General features: G+C 32.8%; 1 protein-coding gene across 1 annotated transcript in view; it reads left to right on the forward strand.

Annotated features, from left to right (window-relative positions):
• Positions 1 to 20,493, forward strand: part of LOC140435099 (tachykinin-like peptides receptor 86C) — a 951,389-nt gene extending 930,896 nt beyond the window's left edge. The window contains exon 11 of the mRNA XM_072523804.1: positions 20,199 to 20,493. Coding sequence (XP_072379905.1) covers positions 20,199 to 20,395 — 197 coding nt within the window. The 3' untranslated portion in view covers positions 20,396 to 20,493. The remainder of the gene's footprint in view (positions 1 to 20,198) is intronic.
• Positions 20,494 to 24,634: the final 4,141 nt, after the last annotated feature.

Below are 24,634 nucleotides of genomic sequence, written 5' to 3' on the forward strand. Positions count from 1 at the left end.
CTTTGTTGTCGGGATATAAGGTTATAACTACGCCTTGGAACAAGGAAGCGTGGACACTAAAACAAGTCCATCTGAATAAGTTGGCCGTCTTTGAGTTTTGGTGTTACAGAAGAATCCTAAGAATATCATGGATTCAAAGAATGTCAAACGTGGAAGTAACTAGAAGGATAGGAAATGGGGCGGAAATAATATTAACTATCAAAAGACGAAAACTTGAGTACTTAGGACATGTGATGAGAGGGCAAAAATACGCATTATTACAACTTATTGTGCAAGGCAAAATCCGAGGAAAGCGATGTGGGAAGACGAAGAATATCCTGGCTTAAGAACTTAAGATAACATAGACTTTAACCGTTGAATGTTGGATTCTTCAGAGAATTTCAAAATGTTTTTGGACAATGCATTTAAAAATGGTTGCGGAATAACGTGGGTCCAACTGCATTAATGCTTCAGGTTTCCAGGATAATTTTACATGCTTATGTACAGTAAGAAATGCACAGAACGCTTTTCGTGCAAGTGAATATATAGTATTTATAGTTTTATTTATGAAAAAAATTTGTGCTCACTGCAAATGTTTAGAATCAGGCAGGTATCTACATATAAATTCAGAAAATCTGTTACTTTATTACCAAATTGTACAAACAATTTATTTTAAGCTCTCTCACTTTATTTATAAGCTTAACGAGTTCGGATTTCGCTACATAATGAACTAAAATTAATCGCGTTTTTCTTTGAAACATTTGTTAGGCATGTGGTTACAACGTAAACAACTACAAATCATCGACATTTTTTATATCAAGTGTAGTTTAAAGTACACAAGATTATTCATTTATTATTGTAGGTAATAGTTATATTAGTCATAATAATCTCAAGAAAGTTGAGATAAATTATTAGAAGATATACATCAAAACAACACACAGTGATCAAAGAATTCAATTTATTAAAATATCCTTGGAATTAATTGCGGTAGACCTAAAATCTAACGACAGAAACGCACATTTAATTTTCTATTTATCTATCTCTAGCTAGGGCCTTAAAAGGAAAGCAAAAATGTTTATTAATGTATTGATAACTTCCGCTTGGAAAATACAAGAATGTCAGGAAAGACCAGAAAGCAAGAATTATTAAGCCTGCACTGGTCGCGTCTGTAAAATTTCACCGGTGGTCGCGCCTAGTCTGTCAGACTCTGTATTTATTATCGCCTATTAAAATAGTTAAAACACGTATTTACGTAAATATAGTTATTTTATTAAATTAAATCAAACTCGTTCACAATGGTCAGAATTAATCACACCAAAATTATCATTTTCTCCCCTTCCGCTGTGTTTATCTGTCATCACCGAACTACTCGTGACCATATATGGAAATTAGTCACTCAAGCTAATCACCGTATTAGGAATTGAGTCCGACTTCACAATGTCATAACAGAATTACCAGTATTCCATCTTAAGCTGATCAGGACATTAGGAAGTTAGTGACTGATCAGCGTATTAGGATAATAGTGTGACTGCATTATTTCTTATTTCGTTTGTAAAATTTAAAAAAAAATACAAATTTTGGTTTAATGTTTTTTGTTTTGAAGAGTTTACTGATTCCAAATTTTTTATTAAACAATAAACTAATTTAGTATGTTAAATTTCATCCACATAGAGTAAAATATTTATTTTACAGCACAATAATTAAAAACGAAACCGTTTATTATTAATACTTTATAAAAACTAAAACGACCAATAAATTACAGCAAAGTTAATCTAAAACTATCAAAACGTTTATAAACAATTTTTACACATATAATGCTGTAACAATTTTATTTGCTTATAGGGGGGCTAAAATGGGAAACTGAACAATTACTGGGCTTGTAGATAGGGTAATCAAAAAAATTGAAACATTTGCGAACGACTACTTGCGTTTTGGTTGGAGAGCAAGGTCGTGGATAAGGATTCCTATTTTTGGGGACTGGGAGAACTAACTACGAAAAAGAAATCAAGAAATACTTACAGGGATGTCCTGGGCCAGTCATACTCACTACGCGACCAGTGGGCCGCATGCGGCCCACGGGCCGGGTAGTGATTATCTCTCTGGTAGCCATTTTTCGCGGCCCTCAGACTACTAAGCAGTAAAACAAAAATTACGAGTTATAATATAATTATGTTTCTATTTATGTATTTAATTAGATTACAGTAATGTAGAGCGGCGCTATGCATTGTACCGCATTTCGTATTAGTCATCTTTACCCCCACCACAGTGGCTCTGGCCGGCCAGTAAAAATGTTTCAAAACCTTGTGGACCTCGTAAATACGCATGAATGGAAACGGTGAATGGAAACAAACGTTATAATCTGAACAGACACTACACTTAAATCAATTCCCAATTTGAAGAAAAATTCCCGAAAAATTCCAAGATTCGAGAGGAAAAATTGAATTCTTGGAAAAAGATTCTTGCTTGTGAACGTAATTCTCTTTTTAACGCAATGAAAAAGAATAAGTTTACTACAAAAACATCCTACAAAGTTACAGAAATTTTAACAAAAAAGATGAACCCGTTTTCTGATGCAGAAATTGTAAAAGAATGTGTTGTCACAGTTTGCAAAACTTTGTTCTCACAATTTGCTAATAATGAACAAATATTAGATGAAGTTTTAAAACTTCAGCTGTCTGATTCAACGTGCATGAGACGGTCACAGAACTTAGCAGCAAATATTGCCCTTCATCTTACCGATGAACTGCAGAAAAGTAAATATTTTAGTCTTGCGCTCGACTCGTCCACTGACATAACGGCAATTTCTCAACTGCTATATATCATAAAGTATGTAAAGATTGTGAATGTCATAAGATCAAATGAACTAAATCACAGAGTTTCAAGAATTTTGAAAAATTGACCAAACATTGACCAAATTGCAAGGAGACTACACAATAACATTGTAAAGAAAATGATGAGGATTGTGTTTTCACTGGAGCAGAAGCTGAATATGTATATTGAAGAATTGTCAAATGAAGATTATTCCACCTTTCCTTCGGTTAAAGCACTGTTTGATGAAAATCCAAATGAAAGTCTAGAGATTTCTGACCTACTGAAGCTGTTAGCAGACCTAAAGGATGAAATGTCTGTGAGGTTAAGTGATTTCAGGAAGTTCCAAGAACCATTTTGCTTGGTGGAAAATCCATGGGCAATAACAACAGCAAATGTAGCTCATCTTTCTATTTTTGGCTACGAAGCTAGGGATTTGAAAAATGAGTTAATTGATCTTCAGAATGATACATAGCTCAAAAGTATTTTTGGGAAGCAGTTGAAAATGACAAATTTCACAACTTAATTGACTGTGCCCAGAAAATTTTGTGTATTTTTGCATCTACATATGTCTGTGAATCTACATTCAGTAAGCTGGAGTTCATAAAAATCAAGTACATATCTAGGCTAACTAGTGAGAACGTTGAAAACATTTTGAGAATTTCAGTTTCTTCCCAACCTGCTAACATAGCTGCCATTCTAGAGCGCTGTGAAAGATTTCGCCCGTCGACTTCAAAGATTTAACAAATTCAGGACTTGACATTCCTGGAGTCAACTAAAAGACATTTTCCTACTTTTTACATGCAAAACAGTCCATATAATTTATAATTATATTGTTTTTACTTAACTTGTAATAAACTTATGTTATAGTCATACAGTTTTAAAGTTATTTCATACCACCACTTGTACTTGCGGCCGCCTGAGGAAAATTTCATTCAAACTATTAGGCTCTTAAAAAAATCCTAGTGAGGACCCCTGTCCTGGGCAAACACTGTACAAGAAGATTTCTAAACTATTTAAAATTAGGACGCCATTTAAGAAAATCCTGTTGCTGTTTAGAAAGGAAGGTTTAGGGTTTTTCTTTCCGAAAAATTTCTAAGGGTGAATATTTTTTTTAAAGAAATATTTTTCTAAACTCCTAGTTTAAAGAGAAAAAATTAGATGTTTAATTTTATTTTACATAAACAGTTATTAAAAAAATAGCTAAATCTATCAAAAAGCGTTACATTGAAGCTTCTAACAACAAAACGAAATTTAAAATTATGGTTATGTACCAAATGGCAGAAAAATATGTACTAACTGTCATATGTCGAAATGAAACTACCCACTTTTTCTAAATTATTAATTAATTATCAGAGGTTAATTTGATTTAAAAGAAACTAAAATATGACAATTCGCTGGTACATAAAACTTGTATTTATTTATAAACTTTTAAATTGTTATGAGAATAAATCTAAGAGCATTAACGGTAAATGTTTATTTAGATAAATTAAACAAAACTACTCGCTTTAATGGCTAGTTATTTCTTTTTTAAATTCAATCACACCATCTCAATCGGGTTCAACTTGCAATGGTAAGGCAGCAGTCTCAAAATCTTAACGCCATATTTTTCCGCAATTGTTTCAATTTTTTACTTGTCGTACTCATCTCTTAATGCGACCGCAGTATCCAGTAACTCACTTTTTAGGTAATCCTCTTAGAAGAAAATATTCTTTTCGATTAGCCAATTCTTGATTTGCCTTTTGTTCCACAATTTTTTCGGGAAATCAAATTTGCGGGAGTGGTATAACCCGTTATCGGTTCCCTTCTTGGCCAAGAAACATAACTCGGCCCAGTTTCGCTTCCAGCATGAAGAAGAACAAACCGAGAACCTCTTTGGGTTGGAGCTTTCAGTCCAGTAGAGAGCCCTTTTTGACTTAAGCACCGACGTTAGCTCAAGACTCATCGGTAAAAACAAGGTTTATGTCTTCTTCCTTAATATGTTTATTTGTCTGAGGTACTTGTGTCTCCAGGATATATCTTTTCTTTCCATCGTTTCCGAATCTCGACCTCTTTTACCATATTCGAAACCCATGTCATTTAGTAGCCTACAAAATGTGGTTTTTGAAAAAGCTGGTAGGTCGTCATCATCCTTCATTCTGTCCATTATGCTGTCGAACGATTGGTGGTATGTTTTCCAAATAAAAATCATGGACAATTTTCCTTATTCAAGACTTCCTCATCGTAAGTATTCTCACGTGAGTTGGACTGGAAACTGTTTTTCTTCCTTTTTTGTATCGGTTTCAGTTCGCCTTGCTGGGCCTTTTCGCGGATGTCATAAATTTTGCAAACACTCACACCAAATATTTTCGAAACTTTTTTCACAGTAATAGTCAAGCTGTCACCATTTTTTAAGTTCAGATGATAGTTCAATACATTTAACACCACACGTTTTATTTGCACACTAAGAGTTATACTTCTTCTTCTTCTTCACTGGCTTGACAACTCGGGGTGAGTCTTCGCCGCATCCACTATCCTCCTCCTTCCTCTATGATCTTGCGCTTCTATTTCCCATTGTTGTACCCCAATTCTAGATAAATCGGCTTCAACATCATCTTTCCATCTTTTTCTCGGTCGGCTTACTGATCTTCTACCATCTGGTTTTTCAAAAAATACTGTCTTTAACACTCTGTCATCCTCTGATCATACCACGTGACGTGCCCAGCTTATTCGGTTTGCCTTGATATGTCTAACTATGTTTTCAGTTCCATATGGAGTCACCAATTCAGCATTGCTGCGTCTTCTCCAGTCCCCTGTGAATTCATCTCTTTGAGGGCCAAATATTATTCTGAGAATCTTTCTTTCAAATACTAGAAGCTTATTGATTTATCGCTGGTTGAGAGTCCATGTTTCACTGCCATATGTAATAATTATGCGAATAATCGACTTGTACAATGTTAATTTAGTTTTTTTTTAGCAGCTTCGATCTTAATAATGTTGAAAGAGAGTATAATGCTTTATTTCCCGCAGCTATCCTTGCTGAGACCTCTTTTTCTATGTGGTTTTTCGCTGTGATTATCACCCTCAGGTAAACTCCTTTACTACTTCGAAGTTGTGATCATTTATACTGATGTTCTGCATAACTCTTGGTCTTGGATTTTTGGTTACTACCATGTATTTCGTCTTTTCTTCATTTATTCGGAGACCCAGACTACTTGTTTCCTCCTCGAGCTGTAAAAATACCTCTCTCACGTCTCTTGTGGAATGCGTGACTGCATCTATATCATCAGCAAAGGCCAGCAACAGTTTTTATCCTTGATCAGCAAATCTTCCTGTCAGCTCAGACGATATTTTACTTATTGCATATTCGAAAGCAAAATTGAACAGCAACGGTGATAAGGGGTCCCCCTGCCTAAGTCCTGAATTTATACCAAATGGCATCGATGTTCTGGTTTCTATCTTTACTTGCGCATATGAGTCTGTTACACACATTTGCGTTAATTCAACTAATTTTCTTGGTATTCCCATTTCTAACATTGCTATCCACAATTTGCTTCTTTTTATGGAATCATATGCTCGCTGGAAATCTATGAAAATTTGGTGCACATCGCGGTTGAATTCTCAGTTTTTCTCTAATATTTGTCAGATGGTAAATATCTGATCTATAGTTAACCTTCCAGCACGAAAGCCCTATGAGTTATTGATATATTTTACTTTTTTGTAGTATTTTTCCTTATGTTATTGTTTAGTACGACAATGTGATTGAATCATGCGTTAGTTGAAATAACATTGATAGTATTTTTTACAACCGTAGGTAATTGTTGTGTGTACGTATATTCCAGTGCTATGATTCTTAAATCCGGTCCTGATGCGTGGTCGGCCGTTCTTCTGTAGGAAATACATTGTCTATCTTACCTGCACTGCATTTTAACTGTGGCTTCTACTATACACTATATATGAATGTAGCTATAATCGTTTTCATCGTTCTTGGCGTGTGCGTGTAAAAACACTTGCAATAAGTTGTTTCATCTGTCTTTCCTTGTCTAAGCTCGATTCGTTTACCTCCTCCAGTGGCGGAGCAAAATGTAGCATGTCAAACGAAATATTAGTTTTAAAAGAAAATTATAAATTATTTTTCATTAAATTTCTAATAACGGAATATACGTATAAATTGCGAAGAAGTATTTTTCTAGCTTGCAGTACAATAGGACAGGATATAACGAAAAGTACATTTTAAAAGGATTTTGAAATATACCCAAAAGAGTGTTAATTATTTAACCCACTTTAATTAAAAAATGATACAGATTTTTTAAGTTTTAAGCACTGTAGCGAATTCTGAACTGTTACAACGTACTGACCTTGATTAATTAGCTAATCAGTCAGCGTCTTCACTGGAACTGTCTTCATCATTGGAATCTTCCGCCAAATCGATGATAATCCTACTTTCATTTTCATCATATGTGACCATTTTTGCCCAGTCGTCCTGAATTAATTTTTCAGTATGGTTAACACAACTCGCCCACACTGCAGGTGTTGCCTCAGCTAATGCATCGCCCCAAACTTTTTTCACTGTTTCATCTCCACGTCCATGTTCTCCAATATGACGATCATAGTATTGTTTAGAAATCCCCCGACCAACTCAATCGGATTATATTGACAGTGATATGGAGGCAATCTCAAAACCTGATGCCCATGTTCTTGGAGTAGCTCGTCTATAATGTACCTGGTATTTTGTGGTTTATTCTGGCGACAAAGACTCAATAGCTCTGTCTTGCCCGAATCGTCGTCAAAAATTATTTTTTTCGCTCGTAACCATTCTTGTATGTCCGATTTTTTCCAACTGGCATTCGGTAACTTTTCTATTAAAGAGCTATGGTATGAGGCATTATCCATAATAATTAGAGATGGTTCCTCCAACATTGGTATCAGCTTTTCGGAGACCCACTTTTTAAAAGACTCTTTATCCATAGAATCTGCACTCTTCGATTTCGTAGAAAACAGTAATCCAGCATCTTTAACAAATACTTGCCTACTTCCGGCATGTAAAACAACAAAGCGTTTACCTGTATTTTCGTGTCCTTTTCTGATGCTTTTCACACAGTCATCTTGCCAAGTACGTTTATATGCCCCTTTTAGGAATATCCATGTTTCATCTAAAAAAACGAACTGAAGTGGGCTAGGACTTAAAAAATTTCTCATACAATGCCTCAAAAAATACAGTCGTTTGGAGACAATACATGGTTTCTCAGATAGCACTCGTCTACTATTTTCTAGTTTGTATGAAAACCCACAATTTTTCATAAGACGCCACAAACTTGTATCAGAACCGTCATAGAGATGCTTGTTTCTTAATTGTGTATTTAGAACTTTAATTGTAACGTGCTCTCCTTATGCTTTCATGCCATACAGTACATTTCTAATCTCTCCTTTTATAGTGTCGCTGACATCATTGGTCTTTTTTTTTTTGTACATTACGTGACTCTCCTGGTGTAGTAAGAGCTGCCCCTATCTTGTATTCACTCTCTATTCTTGTCACTGTGCGAAGTGCGAAGACTGATTTTCAAAGCGTCCGCTACTCGTTCATGTACCGATGATAACGAAAGCAAAGGTCCGTTGTTTTCTTTTTCTTTTTTAAAATACTCCAATAAATGAACTACACATTGTCGCATTTCTCCTGTTATCGTTTTTCCCGGCATTTTTTTTATTAAATAGAACAATTAGTTATTCACAACAAAAAATAATAAGTAAAACTGTTCGGAACAAATTCCAACAATGACTGACTAAAATCGACTAAAACAACATAAAATATCAATGGTAATTGCTACAATTATAAACCTATTAGTATCGGAAGAGAGAGAGTTAATTTATAATAAACTGGAATTTTTAAGGTGTCGAGAGTATTATTTTATGTAATGGAATTCCACACAGTAAGAGCTCAAACTATTAATTAATTAAAAACTGTTTACTTATAAAAACTATTTCATCAGCTACTTCAAACCTGCACAGATCATCCCCTCTTCATTCCCTTCTCATCGCACTTTACCATGACGAACGTGACTCGCACAATTGAATTACGCATCTGTGTATCAGAGAGAGACGAATATTAAAAATTCCGTAGTAGCTTATTTCAGGCACACGCCAAGAACGATGAAAACGAGTATAGTTTAGGTTGAATGGATTTTATGCAATATTTTAAAAAACGAAATAATACCCATGTAGTAATAACCATGTATTCATCTTTTTTCAGAAATTTCTAGTTATTTTTCTGTAATTTCCTTAATATTTCTGTCCGTTATGAGACTCCTTGGCTTAAAAATATGTCATTCTCACTCTGTTGTTTTTCTCATTTACCTGTAAAACCAAGTGAGGTTATAAATGCTACATCTATTTTATAACATTTTATTATATCACTTTATTTTTTTATTACGTCTATTAATACTTTTAGATTTTTACATACCACGTGATTTATGCATATGGGTCTTTATTTAACTACCTATGTAATTTTCAAATATGATTTGAATATAGTAGATAGTCCATTAATAACTTATACACGTGTCGTTAATTAACTAAGTGTATGGATGAACTAACATCATGTATATAACCGTATTAGTCAAAAGTTTATTAACTATTCCGGATTATGCATGAAGCTTAACCGGTAATAGGTTTTGCAGAATTGCATTACATTTACAGCTCATTCAAACTAAAAGTTTCGTAGTCAGGTGAAGTGCCGTTTTATGCGCAATAATTGTATTTGTTTTGCAACTCTACGAGTTGCTATTTATTTTATTTCTCAGATTCCCTTATGACACAGAGTGAGTTTTATGTATGGAACGCCTCAATTATCTCGGAAATGACTTGCAAGATTTTTATAGACTTTGGTGTCTAAGAGTCTTGTAATGTGGCGGATATTATGGTGGTATTTACATTGTTGTCAAATCTTCCATTTTTCTGAAAATCTAATAAATTTTCTTATTTCAAATAGAACATACTATACATTTTTTCCTTTTGAAATCCTTAAGAAATATTAATTATTTTTTTGGTAATGTTTACTTTCTAAATGCTATAATTTCGGAGGTATTACTACATTTACATTACCTTTGGTGAGGTTCAAATAATACATTTAGGCAAATAAACTAGTTAAATTTGAATAATCTTCAATAATTTGTATCCTAATAATATCAACAAGATCTTATGTCAATAAAGGATTTATTCAAATCATAGCGCAGAAAACCTGCAGCAGCTGAAAACAAATACATATTACCTCCTAGAGGTATTGCTTGTCAAATTTAACGTGATACTTGGACGATTTGAAATTAGGCTCCACCCACGATGCACATTCGACCACAACACAATTCGTCCTTATTATTTCTTGGACCTTCGAAGTGCAATGTACTTGTATAGTCTGCGACAAAGTTTTTTTTATTTTACTTATGTTTAAAGTTATTGTGTGTTGAAGAAATATCGTATTACAATAGATTTGACTTTTTAAATATTTATTGTTAAGTATTTTAAATTATAAACATGGATTTTCATTCAAAATTAGAAGGCAAAGTCTTGTCTGGACAAACGAGGGAGGTAATAGTAAATGTAATTATTTTTATGCAGAGAGAAGCGATGCAAAATCCGCATGTTAAAGATTTTAAAAAAGTTCAAGAGCGTGCTTCCTTAGCAACGGGAGAAAGTATAACCACTATAAAACGGATCTCTCGTGAAATGAAAAATATAGAAGAAGGTGCTTCTACATCATTTTCGACGCCTAACAAAAGAATGAGATCTGCCCCAAAATCCAACTTGGGCAATTTTGACAAAGGTTTACTTCGGCGTATAATAATAAATTATTATGTCACGGAAAAACGAGTTCCTACATTGCGACATGTAACAAAAAAAAAATAATGAAGACAATATTTATACAGAGTCGCATGAAACTTTGAGAAAAGTGATGAGAGATATGGGATTTCGATGGAAGAAAGCGAAGAATAACAGGAAAATCCTAATGGAAAAACCCGATATACAAGTGCTCCGGAAGAAGTTTCTCAGAAATATTAAACAAGATAGGGAAGAAAATCGGCCCATAATTTACATGGATGAAACTTATATTCATTCCTCTCATGCCCATGACAGATACTGGGGAGACAATACCACCGAAGGTTTTCACAAGCCAGTGTCCAAAGGGCAAATAAATGTTTCGTCGGTATGTTCCAGGTATAAGATTAACTACTGTTCTTTTATTCTTATACAGTTTACTGTAACGCAAATGTAAAGCTTTCATCTCTGCCAATAGTCCTCTTATAAAATTACAGAACGAGACATTTATAGAAGTGTTCGAGAAAACTGCCGCTTCAACATGACTGAATGGTCAATATTAATGAGTCAAATAAAATATAATTATTAGAAGAATTTTTTTACCAAGTAACAAAAACAAAATATTTTGTATTTTGAGAAAAATTTCCGAAGAAAAATTGAAACTTCAAAATAACATACAATATAGACATATCATAGAAGTTCCATTAATAAATAAGGTCACTCTCTGTAAACTTGTAGTATGGAGTGTACCAACGAGGCGAAGAGACCGAGCGCATTATGTATCTCTTTTCCTCCGAATGCGTTCTCACTTAATTTTCTACGCAAGTGGACAAATTTGTCAAGTATCACCTTAAATTGTACCTACGTCAATTTTTAAGTAACAGAAAAATTAGAAATTTGAGAAAACCAGTTAAGGCGATTTCAACAGATTCTCAAAATGTCCGATTACAAGCCATGCTATTTTTAAAACTTTACAATACATTTTTTAATATCCCTTACAGTTGAATTCTTCTTATCTTTTTGGTAATGCTGGATTTTATTCTTTAATATTGGCAGGTTTTGTTTTATAAACGATGTTTTTAAGTGACCCCATAGGAAACCACACCTTCTAATCCATGTTCTGAAAAACACATCATTTAGGTAATGCCTCACCACATGCGCATAGTGAGGTGGAGCACCATTTTATAGCACCAAATATTGTCGTTTTTTCTACATAAACCTTCTACAAAAATTTCGACATTAAAATGTCATTAAAACTACTTATTTGGATTTGGAGATACCTGGACCACCTCAGATATAATACTATTTTCCAATAAATCTAAATACGCAGAAAAATTTATGTTTCCCTCAAATAGAAAGGTATCAATTATTTTGTCGCCTATTATTCCAGCCCATACATTAACTTTTTCTGGATACTGTGTGATATTCACGTATCCAACGAGGATTGTTTTTTGATCAGTATCTACAATTATGCGGATTTACGTTTCCATTAATTAAAAAATTGTCATAGCAGAACACAACTTTATTAAAAAATATTGATCGTTTTGATTGTTTTTTTAAACATTTTTCCATTATTATGCCGGCAAACTCTCATTCATCAAATGGTGGGGGACAAATGTTAGAAAATATGCCATGCAGCGAACGTAATAACGGATTGTAATTGTCCAGAATTTATATGAGGTGTAGGACTTTGTTTTGGTCTAAGAGTTATATTGGTGCAATTCTTTGTAGACAGAGCAACTTTTGTAATTTGCAGGATGGCAACCCTCACAAAATATGCATTTTACATTGGCAGTCCGTTCTGTATGTGATCATAGCTCAGTTGAATGGACTGCTATGCATTAAACTTATCATGGTCTATGGTAGCAGTATTGACAATCCTTGCTAGTTGACGAGTAACAAATAATGAACTTGATGGCTTTTTCTTTAGTTGTGACATATGAGCCGACAGGTTCAGTCAATTTATCTATGGTTATTCCCAATAGTTTTACAGTTTCTTGGTTATCTGGATCATTATTTAAATAACTTGCAGATATAACCAAATTTTTCGTTTTATCAGAGTTAAGTTTTTGTTTATTTGCAGCAAACCATGTGCAAGATTTAGTAGAAACCTCCTCATAAGATATTTTTAAATCATCATTATTTTTTCCTGATATAATTTATGTCGTATCATCTGCAAATTATGCGGATTTGTACGGAGATATGAATTGTCCTAAGACCGAACCTTTTAGGACTCAATGTTTTACGGATATTAAATCGGAGAGATGACCTTTAAACACTACCGCCTGGTGTCTGCTACATAGGTAAGACGTTATAAGCTTAAGAGGGATACCTCTGATTTCATAGTAATTTAATTTGTGGAGCAAAATGTCGTGTGAAACGCAGTCAAAAGTAATAATTAAATTAGTAATAAAGAATCTATCTATCTATACAGCCCTTGCTGTCCAATTTTGGACATAGGCCTTCTCTTCCTTCTTCCACGTTTCTCTATTGTAGGCAGTTTGTATCCACTTCGGGCCTGCGTGTTTCTTCAAGTCATCTGACTATCGCATTTGTGGCCTTTCTCTTTTTCGCTCTTTTTCGCTTGTAACTATATGGTCTCCAGTGTATAATCATCTTATTCCATCTGTCGTCTTTCTGTTTTATGGTATGTATATCGAACTTCCACTTAAGTTTTGCTATCTGCGTTAATACATCGGTCACTTTTGTTTTGTTGCGGATCCAAGTATTTATTTTCTTGTCTGATAGCCTGATGTTCAGCAATTGCCTTTCCATGGCTCTTTGGGTCTTTGCTATTTTTTCCATGTTTTCCTTTGTAAACGTCCATGTTTGAGAACCGTAGGTGAGAACAGGAAGTATACATTGGTTGAAGACTGTTGTTTTTAAATATTGGGGGTATTTTCTATTTTTTAGTATATAGGAAAGTTTTCCGAAGGATACCCAAGCCAACCGTATCCTTCTCTTTATTTCTCCGGTCTGATTTTCTTTATTTAATTTAATTAGTTGTCCCAAATATACATATTCTATTACTTGTTCTATAGTTGTTTGTGCAATTGTAAATATTAATTCTTCTGGTTGGTTGGTCATAATTTTCGTTTTATTATAATTCATTCGTAGACATTGTAGAATCAATTTTTGTTGATTCGCTATTTAATTCCTCCATCATATTTTGCAATTCTTCCCTTTTATCTGTTATTAATACAATGCCGTCTGCATATCTTAAGTGATTCAAGTATTGGCCATTTATGTTAATACCCCGTTTTACCCATTGTAATTTCCTCACAACTTCTTCCAAAGCTTGATTGAATAGTTTGGGTGATATAGTGTCACCCTGTCTGATTCCTCGCCGTATCTTAATGGGCTCCGTTTGTTCAACTATTTTGATGGATGTTGTTGCTTGATCATATATATTGGAAATTAAGTCCGTATATCTATAGTTTATTCTCCCATTTTGTAAAGACATCTTTACTGCCCAATGTTTCACCTTATCGAATGCTTTTTCAAAGTCTACAAATGCCATATACATTAGGATTTGATATTCGTTGGCCTTCTCAATTAGTATTTTTATCGTAAGCAGATGGTCGCTTGTACTGAATCCTTTTCTAAAACCGGCTTGCTCTCTTGACTGGTAATTATCTAACTTAGTTGTTAATCTAATAATACAAACTAATGTTTGTATTTTGAGAACGATTTCGGAAGTGGAAGTTGAAACGTCAATAAACGTATTTTAACCTTTAATTGTGGCTTATTCCCATTTAAATAGTAATTAGTTGTTAATCTGTTTGTTAGTAGTTTAGTTAACAGTTTGTACATTACATTCAATAGCGTTATGGGCCTATAGTTTTTCAGATCTTTTCTATCGCCTTTCTTAAACAGTAATAGTGTTATTACTTCGTTCCATGTGGTGGGTATTTGTTTTGTGTTCAATATTTTATTCATTAGTTCATAAAGGACTTCCACTGTAGTTTTCCCCCATTTTTTAGCATTTCCACAGTTATTCCATCTTTCCCAGGAGATTTGTTATTCTTCATTTTTTTGAGTGCCTTTTTTATTTCATTTTTACTGATTTCTGGTTGTAGGTCAGAGTTAACGTTCTTTATTTTCAGTTGTAACTGATTACGGATTTCTTGGGTTGGTTTTTGTTCGGTTTGTTTGGTTTGGAGTAATAAAGAAATTAGTAATAAAAAAAAAGGTTAGATCTGTAAGACCTTAATTCATTATTAAACCATTGCACGGGTGTTTTTTCAGCAGTTTGTCGTACTATTTTTAGTAGAAAATGCTTTAATATTAAGTTGTTATAAGTTTCGGTAAGAAAAACTGTCAAAAAATCAAGATCATTATTAATACCATATTGAATGTCCATCTTTATACTAGCTAGCGCACGTTTAAGCTTCTGTTAACCAGAAAAAGTATGTTTGATTAGTGTCAACAACTTTATGCTCAGAGTCAATAAACAAAAATTGAGCTCGATGGTCAGGGAAACAAGGTTCAAATACGCCCACTTTGAAGACATTTTCCGAAAAATTTGTCATAATGTTGTAGATGCTACTACTGGACTGGGATGTGATTCTAGTATAATCGTTTATAGTTACTTTTAGATAAAAAGATGTTAATAGAGAGATTTTGAATATCCAAAGAAGGGTCAGATTCAATTTAAAAATTTATATTAAAATCACCAAGTATGATCAGTTTGTCTAGTTTAGTAAGCAAGGGCGTTATGAAATTCTCAAATTTTACCAAAAACACGTTTTTATTAAAGGTACATAAATTGCACAAAACTCTGAACTTTGCTCTACATTATATTCATTTAGATTAAGAGAAGAATACACGAGATTTTCGTTTACATAAATTGCAACTCCAATTTGTTTCTTTTTTACCCTACAAAAGAAATTAGCTAATGAAAATCCGCAGATGCTAATTGATTTTAAATTTTCTTCACTTTGCTCGTGCTCCGAAAAACATATGACGTCATATAAATTTTGATCCGCAAGAAAAGTTTTGAACATATCAACTTTATTTAAAATATACTGTAAATTAACATAAAACATGCTTAACGTTATTTGTTGAATTAGTTTATTTTGATTAAAGTTGGTAGAAGCTTCTAGGTTTCTTCCTCCGATCTCTTTATGTGTTAAAAATTTCTTTTCAGTGCAATCTCCCAACTGCAGCTTCTTTGGGCCGAATATTAGGTCAGTAGACTTCGTCAATTTTATCGAAAGGGAAAGATACCTTATATATATATATATATATATATATATATATATATATATATATATATATATATATATATATATATATATCAGTTTTGTCAGGTATATGTCATTCCTCGCAGTTAAAAGTATTATCGGGTACCGTCTCACCCAAGAAGTTTAGATCATTGGCTTGCATATATCAACACCTATGCGGGACACATGTACACGACCTTGTCTAGGAATGATATTTACAGTAGACGATTCGTTGCTTCCAATAATCGGTTTGTATTTGTTTTCTTTTTTCATTTAGGTATTCCAAGATGAGTGTCCTGTTTTTAGATTGTTTTTAGATTGTTTTTATTGCTCTGAGTTGCTTTATTTACAGTTTTTTTATAGATGACGTTAGTATGGGTATGGCTGATTTTTTATTACATTTATCTTTTAATAAAGAAATTAAATCTTGTTGCTTCTCCGTACGTTTTTCTAAATGGAATGATAGTTTACTTACTGCTGCAAGTTCACTTTTTATTTTACTTAGTTCCTTGTTTGTCTTAATACACTGATCACACACAATACCGTCTAGGTTATGTTCGACATTAAATTCTTTAATATCTTTTTGCACTGTGTGTGTTAATCTATTAACGTACTCTGGTAACTAAGGATTAGAACCGGGCAGTGGTAACTTAAAATTCACCATTATGTCAATTAGTTCCTGCTTTTTTAGCTTATTTAGTTCCGCTATTAAAACTGCGACTTGACTACCGGACGCCATCTTGGAAACTACAATCTCACCCAAATTGGTGGCTCAATATTTATTAGACAATTTAGTAGGTATCCTAAGTTGTATATTTCATTTCATAAAATATATGTAATGGCGCTTTGATTTTAAAGTGTTTTAGGTTCATTCGCTGTCCCGGAAGTTTAATGACACAATTGTAAAATTTTGAAAAATTACTTTATTGTATTGAAGGGATGAAAACTGCATTTTCTATATATATTTTAAAATTGCCATAATTGTACCTAGGAAATCTTTTACCGTGGCGAAATTCTTAAATACAATTATGACGATTTACAAATATGTAGAAAACGCAGTTTTGATTCCTCCAATACAATAAAGTCATTTTTCAAAATTTTACAGTTGTGTCAATATATTTCCGAAACAGCGAATTATGTTGTAAACTTTGTGACCATGTTTTTCAATGGCATTTTTTAATTCACTTTTTTTGACTGAATAGTGAATGTTTTTAAAAACAACAGTTCTTGTTTTAATTGGTAGGTGTGGAAGTCGGTTTTCTTATCTGATCCTATCTGATTTAATAAGTCAGTGAGTGGTGATATGTACTTGACACCAATAATAAAAATTAAAGGTGGCTTACTAGATTTTTCGTTGTTTTTTTCTCCTCCGTATTAGAATCAGTCACTTTTTTTGCACCATTTTTTAAGCTATCGAAACGAGTTGATGTGTGTATAGGCATATATAGAATTTTTCATCCAGATAACGACATTGTCTTGTTGACCATAGGAATTAAGATTTATTGCAATCTCATCTCTAGAGTGTATTTATTATAATACTCTAAAACTAATTTTTTGGACAAAGCTTATAACAATAAGAAAAGAAAGAAGAAAAAAAATCATAATAATAATCGTTTGTACATTTAAATAAAAAAAAACCATAAAATTCTTCCAAACTTAAACATAAAAAATCCTACCTAATTCTTCTTCTTCTTCATATGCTATCTCCTCTAAGAAGGTTGGCAACCATCATGGCAATTCGCACTTTCGATACCGCTGCTCTAAAGAGGTCAGCAGAAGTGCAGTTAAACCAAGCCTAATTAAGAACCTACAAACTTCGTAAAATGTAGTTAATAAAAAATAAAAATTAGGAAAGCAGATTAATGAATTAAGGGCTCTTAAAGTAAAAAAGGAAATAAAGTATTTTTGCCCTTAATTCGACTAGGTTTCTGATCTAGGACCCTTTCAAACTGATACCTATAAATGTTCTCTTTCAGAAAACCCCAAAAAAAGAAATCGTTAGGCACTAAGTCACAGGATCTAGCGGGCCATTTAATTGTACCGCGTGTACTTATCAGTCGATCAGGAAACGTTTGATTGAGGAAGTCAATAGTTGCTCTAGAGTTGTGAGCCGAACACCCATCCTGTTGGAAATAAACCTCCTGAAAATTAATGGGAAGGCGTCGAACTGGCGGAATGATCTCACCTGTAAAAGTTGTAAATATTTGGGCCCGTTTAGGTTTCCATCGAATAAAAATGGACCGACAATATGGTCGCCTAACATCCCAGTCCAAACATTTAACTTTTGCGGATGCTGCGTTCGCAATGCAACACTGAGGTGCTTAATTTTCCGAGAATAATACCTTGCAACGCATGGATTGTGTTTTTTATGTACCTAATGAAAATTAAGATTCAGAAAATAAAATATTTTTTAAAAAGTGTACATTTTTCTTCTGTTTATCTAACATAAATTTACAAAACTCGATCTGCCTAAAGTTATCTTCCGGAAACAGTTCTTGTGTTAGTTGTATCTTAAAGCAGTGTTACCTATTCCTTTTGAGAACTCGCTGGACAGTTCGAGCATTCACGTTAACTTCTATAGCAATTTGTACACTATTGCAGGGTTCACTAGCTTCCACAAAAGCACAAATATCAATATCCGTGTTTTGACGCTCCTCATCGGTAGGTCTAACACGTGGTTTATTACCTTCGTGACACTTTTTACAACTGTTTACACATCCCAAAGTTTAAAATGTTTAATGGTATTTTTAACTATTGTAACACTTGGTGAGGGTCCATTTTCTAAGGCAACAATAAATAAATCAATTCTTCGCGTATCTAATGCCCTGAAAGTACCATGTTACAAGTTGCACTTTTCCTTGGACGGTATATAACGTAATAGGCATTTTATTAATTATTTGTTTATTCTTTCAGAACTTCGTGTGAAATTTTTAATGTCAATGTGACAATTACGACAATTCGTACCTACTGTGAAATGAATATAGAGGTGGAAACATGTATCATATCACAGCGATTGCCATTGTGTTGTATGGTCAATAAAACAAAGTCGTGATCTGTATAAAAATGATTGCACATCATTCAAGATTTACGACGTCAAGACCCTACGGCGTTGCCAAAACATCAGAATAGTTAGTAAGTGAGGAATTTTTAAAGTATCAACTATTTGTCAAACTGTTATATTAACAGTAAATACACTTAGTTTTAAGACTACTGCAACACACTAAAATATATAAGAACATATTTTAATACATTATTAAACGTCCCGCCATTATTTCTTGTTCAAAATAATCCACCTTATATAAAAGCTTATCAGCTTTATACAGACTATTTAGTTGTTTTGGCATAGCACAATCACAATATACAACAATAATTAGTTTTTAAAGCTACTAATCTAAATTTAATATATATTTCGAAATACAATTTATTAATATATAATATATTATGATCAAATTGTGTTAGAAATCAAAACATAAACAAAATTCGTACTCTAAGAAAGCGGCAACACTTTAAACAATTTAGCCACACGCTGAACTGTCATTAAAATTTGAAGTATTCCCGGATTGATTTGCTTACAATTGTCTAATATATTTAAGTAAAATTATTATTTTGTGGAATATTGGACTTAAAAAGTTATTTCATAAAATTTATATTATTAATAATAAAAAATGTTTTTGGTTATTTAATCAATATAATTGTAAACTTCCCAATATAATGATGATTACATTTTTCTGATTATTATATACGGTGATATCTATCGAAATATTACAAGAGCACTTTTTTTGCGTAGAAAAGTCTAAGGAAACAATTTTTAAAATATTTTTTTAAAATATGTAAAAATTAAAAAACATGTGACGCAATAACCCCCACTTACCCTCCACAGCTACCCTATATTAATATAGGATGGGGTAGGTGGTGACATGAAATTAATTATCCTAATGTCTTATAATCAAATTCCCGTATTCAAAACGTTTGGAAGATATTTGAAAAAATAAGAATTTCAATTCACCCCTTTAAAGGGTTGTATCTCCCTTATTATTCAGTTTTATAAAAAAAGTGTACATAAAGAAGTACCCGTATTTTTGGACGTACTATGAGCTCTAGAAATTAATGTACATAATTCTGGACCACCTTGTATAAATTGTGACGTGCAACGTTTTTACTTTAAAAAATGGTATATACTTAACTTATAAAAAACATTTTAAAAAAATCTATCACTATATTATGCTATACTGCTTACTGTCTTTTTGTTTTGTGCAATAAGACAAATCTTCAATTAAAAATTATAGAAGGATTCATTAAAACTTTTAGAAATTTAATTGTTTTTTGATAATCTAAATTATCGTGTCTACCCACTGAAGCTGATATAAAAATGATGTATATAATTAATGGCCGTTTTGTTTTCAGGGGGAAATGGAACAATTAAAATTAGAGTCACCAGCCCAAAGGAGAAAGTAATGGAATATCACAACGGAAATCCGCTTCAGGAATACCCGCCAGGGATGAGCGAACAGGACGATGACACAAAGACCATGAAAAATACGAGATGGTCGAACAGAGAGAGTGGCAGATCACGGAAAAATATAATAACAACCGATTTGTAAAATTTCAATATCGGAGGAAGATCTTGTGATATTTTTACTAGTCAACAAAATAAAATAAAGTTTTTATATTCTTTGCTGTTGTGTTAACAATAAATTGCCGTCAGTGTTTACATAGTTTTATTATTTAAAACGATTTAGTTAAGGTGCTATTGTTTCTAGTAAAAACTCAACAAAAATTAAACAATATTTCGTTTCAACTAGTATGAGTAAAATGGACACCGAGATAAAAGAAAAAGTAGGTTGCGCAGAAACGGACTTATTGGATACATTATTTTATAGTTTGTCTATAACTTGTCAACGTCTGCTATAATATAAGACAAATTTCAGATCCTATAATTTTCTTTGTAGGGATCAATTTTGTATGATAGGGATCCAGCACAAAGGTTTTTGTTTTAATAAGAAATATGATCATAGACATCGTATTAATTATACTTAGTTTTAATTTCATTTTTACCTAACTACCAGCTCCTACACGAACATCTGACTACAATTTTTAAGCAGTTAGATAAATAAATTTCTGATTGAATCATAAAAAAGTAAATTTAAAGACAAAATTATAAACAAAATATATTTTTAGACACCGAGTAATTGGCTTAGCGCATAGCGGTGTAACCTAAGCAAAAGCATAGTCTAGGTAAAAATAATGGTTCCTTGACACATAAGTTACAAACAAAAAACGTATATTTGATCATGGTTTATTCATAAGATCTGTTTATTGTTTTATCTGAAATAAATCCAAGCAAAAAAATTGGAATCAGCTTTTGTTGTATTTTCAACTTACTATAATAATATCCAAGAATGAATTGTTGGCTAAATATTAGTGGAGTTAAGTATACAAAAGTGGCAATGTAAATTACAATCTTAAAAACAGGAAACAATAACAAATAACAGCTATGCGCTTTAGTGGAATGAATTTACTACAAGATTTGATACTAAAATATTATGTGTAGATGCAGTTTTCAAGATAGATATAAACTGCAACTAATTTATTTATGACAAGTAAAAAGCTAAAAGAACTTTTAACGAAAATTAAATAAAACTGTGTACCAATGTTTACGATAGACGTTTAGTTTGATGACTTTAGATGACTCATAATGATTCATTTGATTAAATAGATGGTATTCCACATCAACAAGCCATAAATTCAGATTTTAAGGGGAATTCTGATGCAGAAGACGATCTTCCTATTTCCGAGTGTCGGTTGCATCCAACGCAACTATTACTTTATTATTCAATGATGACAGGGTTGAATTTTTGGATATTGATTTAGACGACTGATAAAGCTTTTCATCCTCAAGTAAAAACAAATCGAATTTTTAACTACGTCGAAGACGATGTCGAAACTTCCTCAGGCGAAGGCGGGAGATAATTAGAGGAAAACCAGCAGAACACAGTAAAGTGCAACGAAACACATAAATGAAGAAAGAAGGCTTCTGATGCACAAAAACATTTAAGTTTGCCGTTTACCAGACTATTTGGCCATAAAAACAGGTCAATATAAATTTACCATTCGACGTGTTTTCTTTGTTCATGAGCTAATATAATTATATAGTCAATCCCTTATGCTTAACAAAATCACAATAATCTTCACTTAGCTGATTAAGAACTAAAAGCATATCTAAGGGTTCTTAGATATGCTCCCATAATTATGGGATTTCATAAACTACCTAGTAGTTTCTATTACCTCCATTATTGTTCAACAGATATCAATATGCAAGTATCAAGAGTTTCGCAAATTTTTGAAACAATATTGCAATTTGCAAACAATAATGAAAATATGGAAAGAGATCAAAATAGCCCCAATTTTAACAAACTGTTCAAAGTAAGGCCTTTGATAACAAAACCGCAGCAACACTTTCAAGAGAACTTTTATACCAGTAGAAATGTTGCGGTAGATGAAAGAATGGTTCTCTTAGACTCTCTTAGAGGCGGAAACTACTTTTCATGAGTTTTTCTTTTCTTAAGAAAATGTAGAGCTATGATTTGTTTTACTGTGAAATTTTTAGAATAAATCATAAAGAATTTCTAACACAAATGAAAAGGAACGAAACAATGAAAATGGGAGAAAACGACTATATTATGTCGTCCAATGATATGTCTGTTGTTAAATGGAAAGATCGAGACGCAAATGCGTTCTAGTCGGTAGTAATATGGATAATCTACTTACAATTACTTCACTTTTGCGAAAAAAACGAGTGGTGAACAAAATGGTATCAAATATCCAAAAGCCCTAAGTGATCAAAATCGGTATATGGGTAAAGCCGATCTATTTGATCAACTCCATACTTCTTATTTAATTTCAAGGAAATCCTAAACATGACATTTGAAGATTGTATACTATTTTTTTAATACAGCAGTTAAACTGATATTATACCTCAAGAGTAGCTGTTGTCTATATTCGTTATACTGCCAAAGAAATCCAATGCAAAAGAATGTTCAGAATATCGAACAATATCTTTAATGAGCTATCTACTAAAGATGTTTCTAAAATTCATCCAGAACCTAGTTTATCAAAAGTTGGATTTAGATATTAGTGATACACAGATGGGGTTCAGAAATGGGGTACTCGAGAAGCTCTCTTCGGTTTGAATGTTCTTACACAAAGATGCCTAAAAGTTAATCATTAAGTACGTGCATGTTTTATCGATTTTGAAAAAGCGTTTGACAGAGTACGCCATGATAAGCTAAGAGATATTCTTGAAAGAAAGAACATAGATAATAAAGATATGCGAATAATTCTCAATCTATATTGGAATCAGAAAGCTAACATCAAAATAGAAAATGAGATATCACAAGCAATAAAAATACGTGGAGGAGTACGACAGGGATGCATTTTGTCACCGCTGCTATTTAATGTTTATAGTGAAAGCATCTGCCAGGAAATAGTTTTGCAAGCAAACGACGGAATCGTAATCAATTGAGAGGTTGTAAATAATATTCGATACACAGACGACACTGTACTAGTTGCAAGAACAACAAAGAATTACAACGATTACTTACAAATATAAATATTGCCTGCAACAATTATGGCATAAGTATCAATATCAAAAAAAACAAGTATATAGTCTTCAGTAAGAACATGACACAACCAGCACATATTACTATAAACGGCATTCAAATTGAAAAAGTATCAAGTTACAAATACTTGGAGACTTTAATAAACGAAACTGGAGACCAAAACAATGAAATAAAAAGACGTATCGAAATTGCCAGAGCCACCTTCATATAGATGAGGAAATTCTTCTGCAACAGAGATATAAGCATCCCTCCACGATTAGGAATGCTAAGGGGCTACTTATTTAACACGCTATTATACGGTATAGAGGCCTAGACTCTCAAACAGAACAACATAAAAAATATTGAAAGTTTCGAGATGGTGGTGCTACCGTCGAATACTGAAGATAAGTTGGGTTGAAAGAGTCACAAACTTTGAAGTAATGCAAAGGATAGGAAAAGACCCAGAAACTTTGTCAACGATCAAACGAAGAAAACTCGAATATTTGGGTCACCTAATGAGAGGACATAAATACGCATTACTTCAAAATAAAATGCAAGGAAAAATAGAAGGAAAACAAAATCCAGGCCGTAGAAGAAGTCACAGTTGTGAAATTTGAGAGAGTGGTTTGGCTGTACCACTAATGAACTCTTTAGGTCAGCTGTAAACAAGGTCAGGATAGCCTTGATGATTTCCAATCTCCGATAGGAGTGGCACAAGAAGAAGAAGTTAATTCATATGTAATGTATAAGACTACAAGGAAAATGGGGTCTAATAAATCGAAACCAATGAGTCACCTGCATTTTAGAAGTGTTTTATTTATATTATTAGAAGTGTAGATTTCAAAAAACAGAAAAAGACCAGGACCTAAGGTAATAATAGGAAGAAATAAACTGAAGAAAATGGGAGCAACACATAATGCTGTAGGCATTAAAATCAAGGTAAGACTATGCAATGTTGGTAATCACATGCCAGAGAAAGGAACATCAAGACGTTGTGCTCTCTGTTCAACGAGAGCAAAGTTAAAAGGTTCAAGTATTAAATGCTCAGATTGCCAGGTTTCATTATGTATTGAATGTTTTCCATTATTTTATAATAAAAATCTTTGATTAATATGTTTTAAAGTCAACATACTTAATCAGGCTGTGGTCGAAATTTTAACCACCCAAAAACACCAATAAGGAGTAAAAATAAAATGCAAAAACCGAATGAAAGCACAATATTGTATCATTTGTTAATTAAAA

The sequence above is a fragment of the Diabrotica undecimpunctata genome, chromosome 2 (assembly GCF_040954645.1).
Source record: "Diabrotica undecimpunctata isolate CICGRU chromosome 2, icDiaUnde3, whole genome shotgun sequence".
Taxonomy (NCBI): Eukaryota; Metazoa; Arthropoda; class Insecta; order Coleoptera; family Chrysomelidae; genus Diabrotica; species Diabrotica undecimpunctata.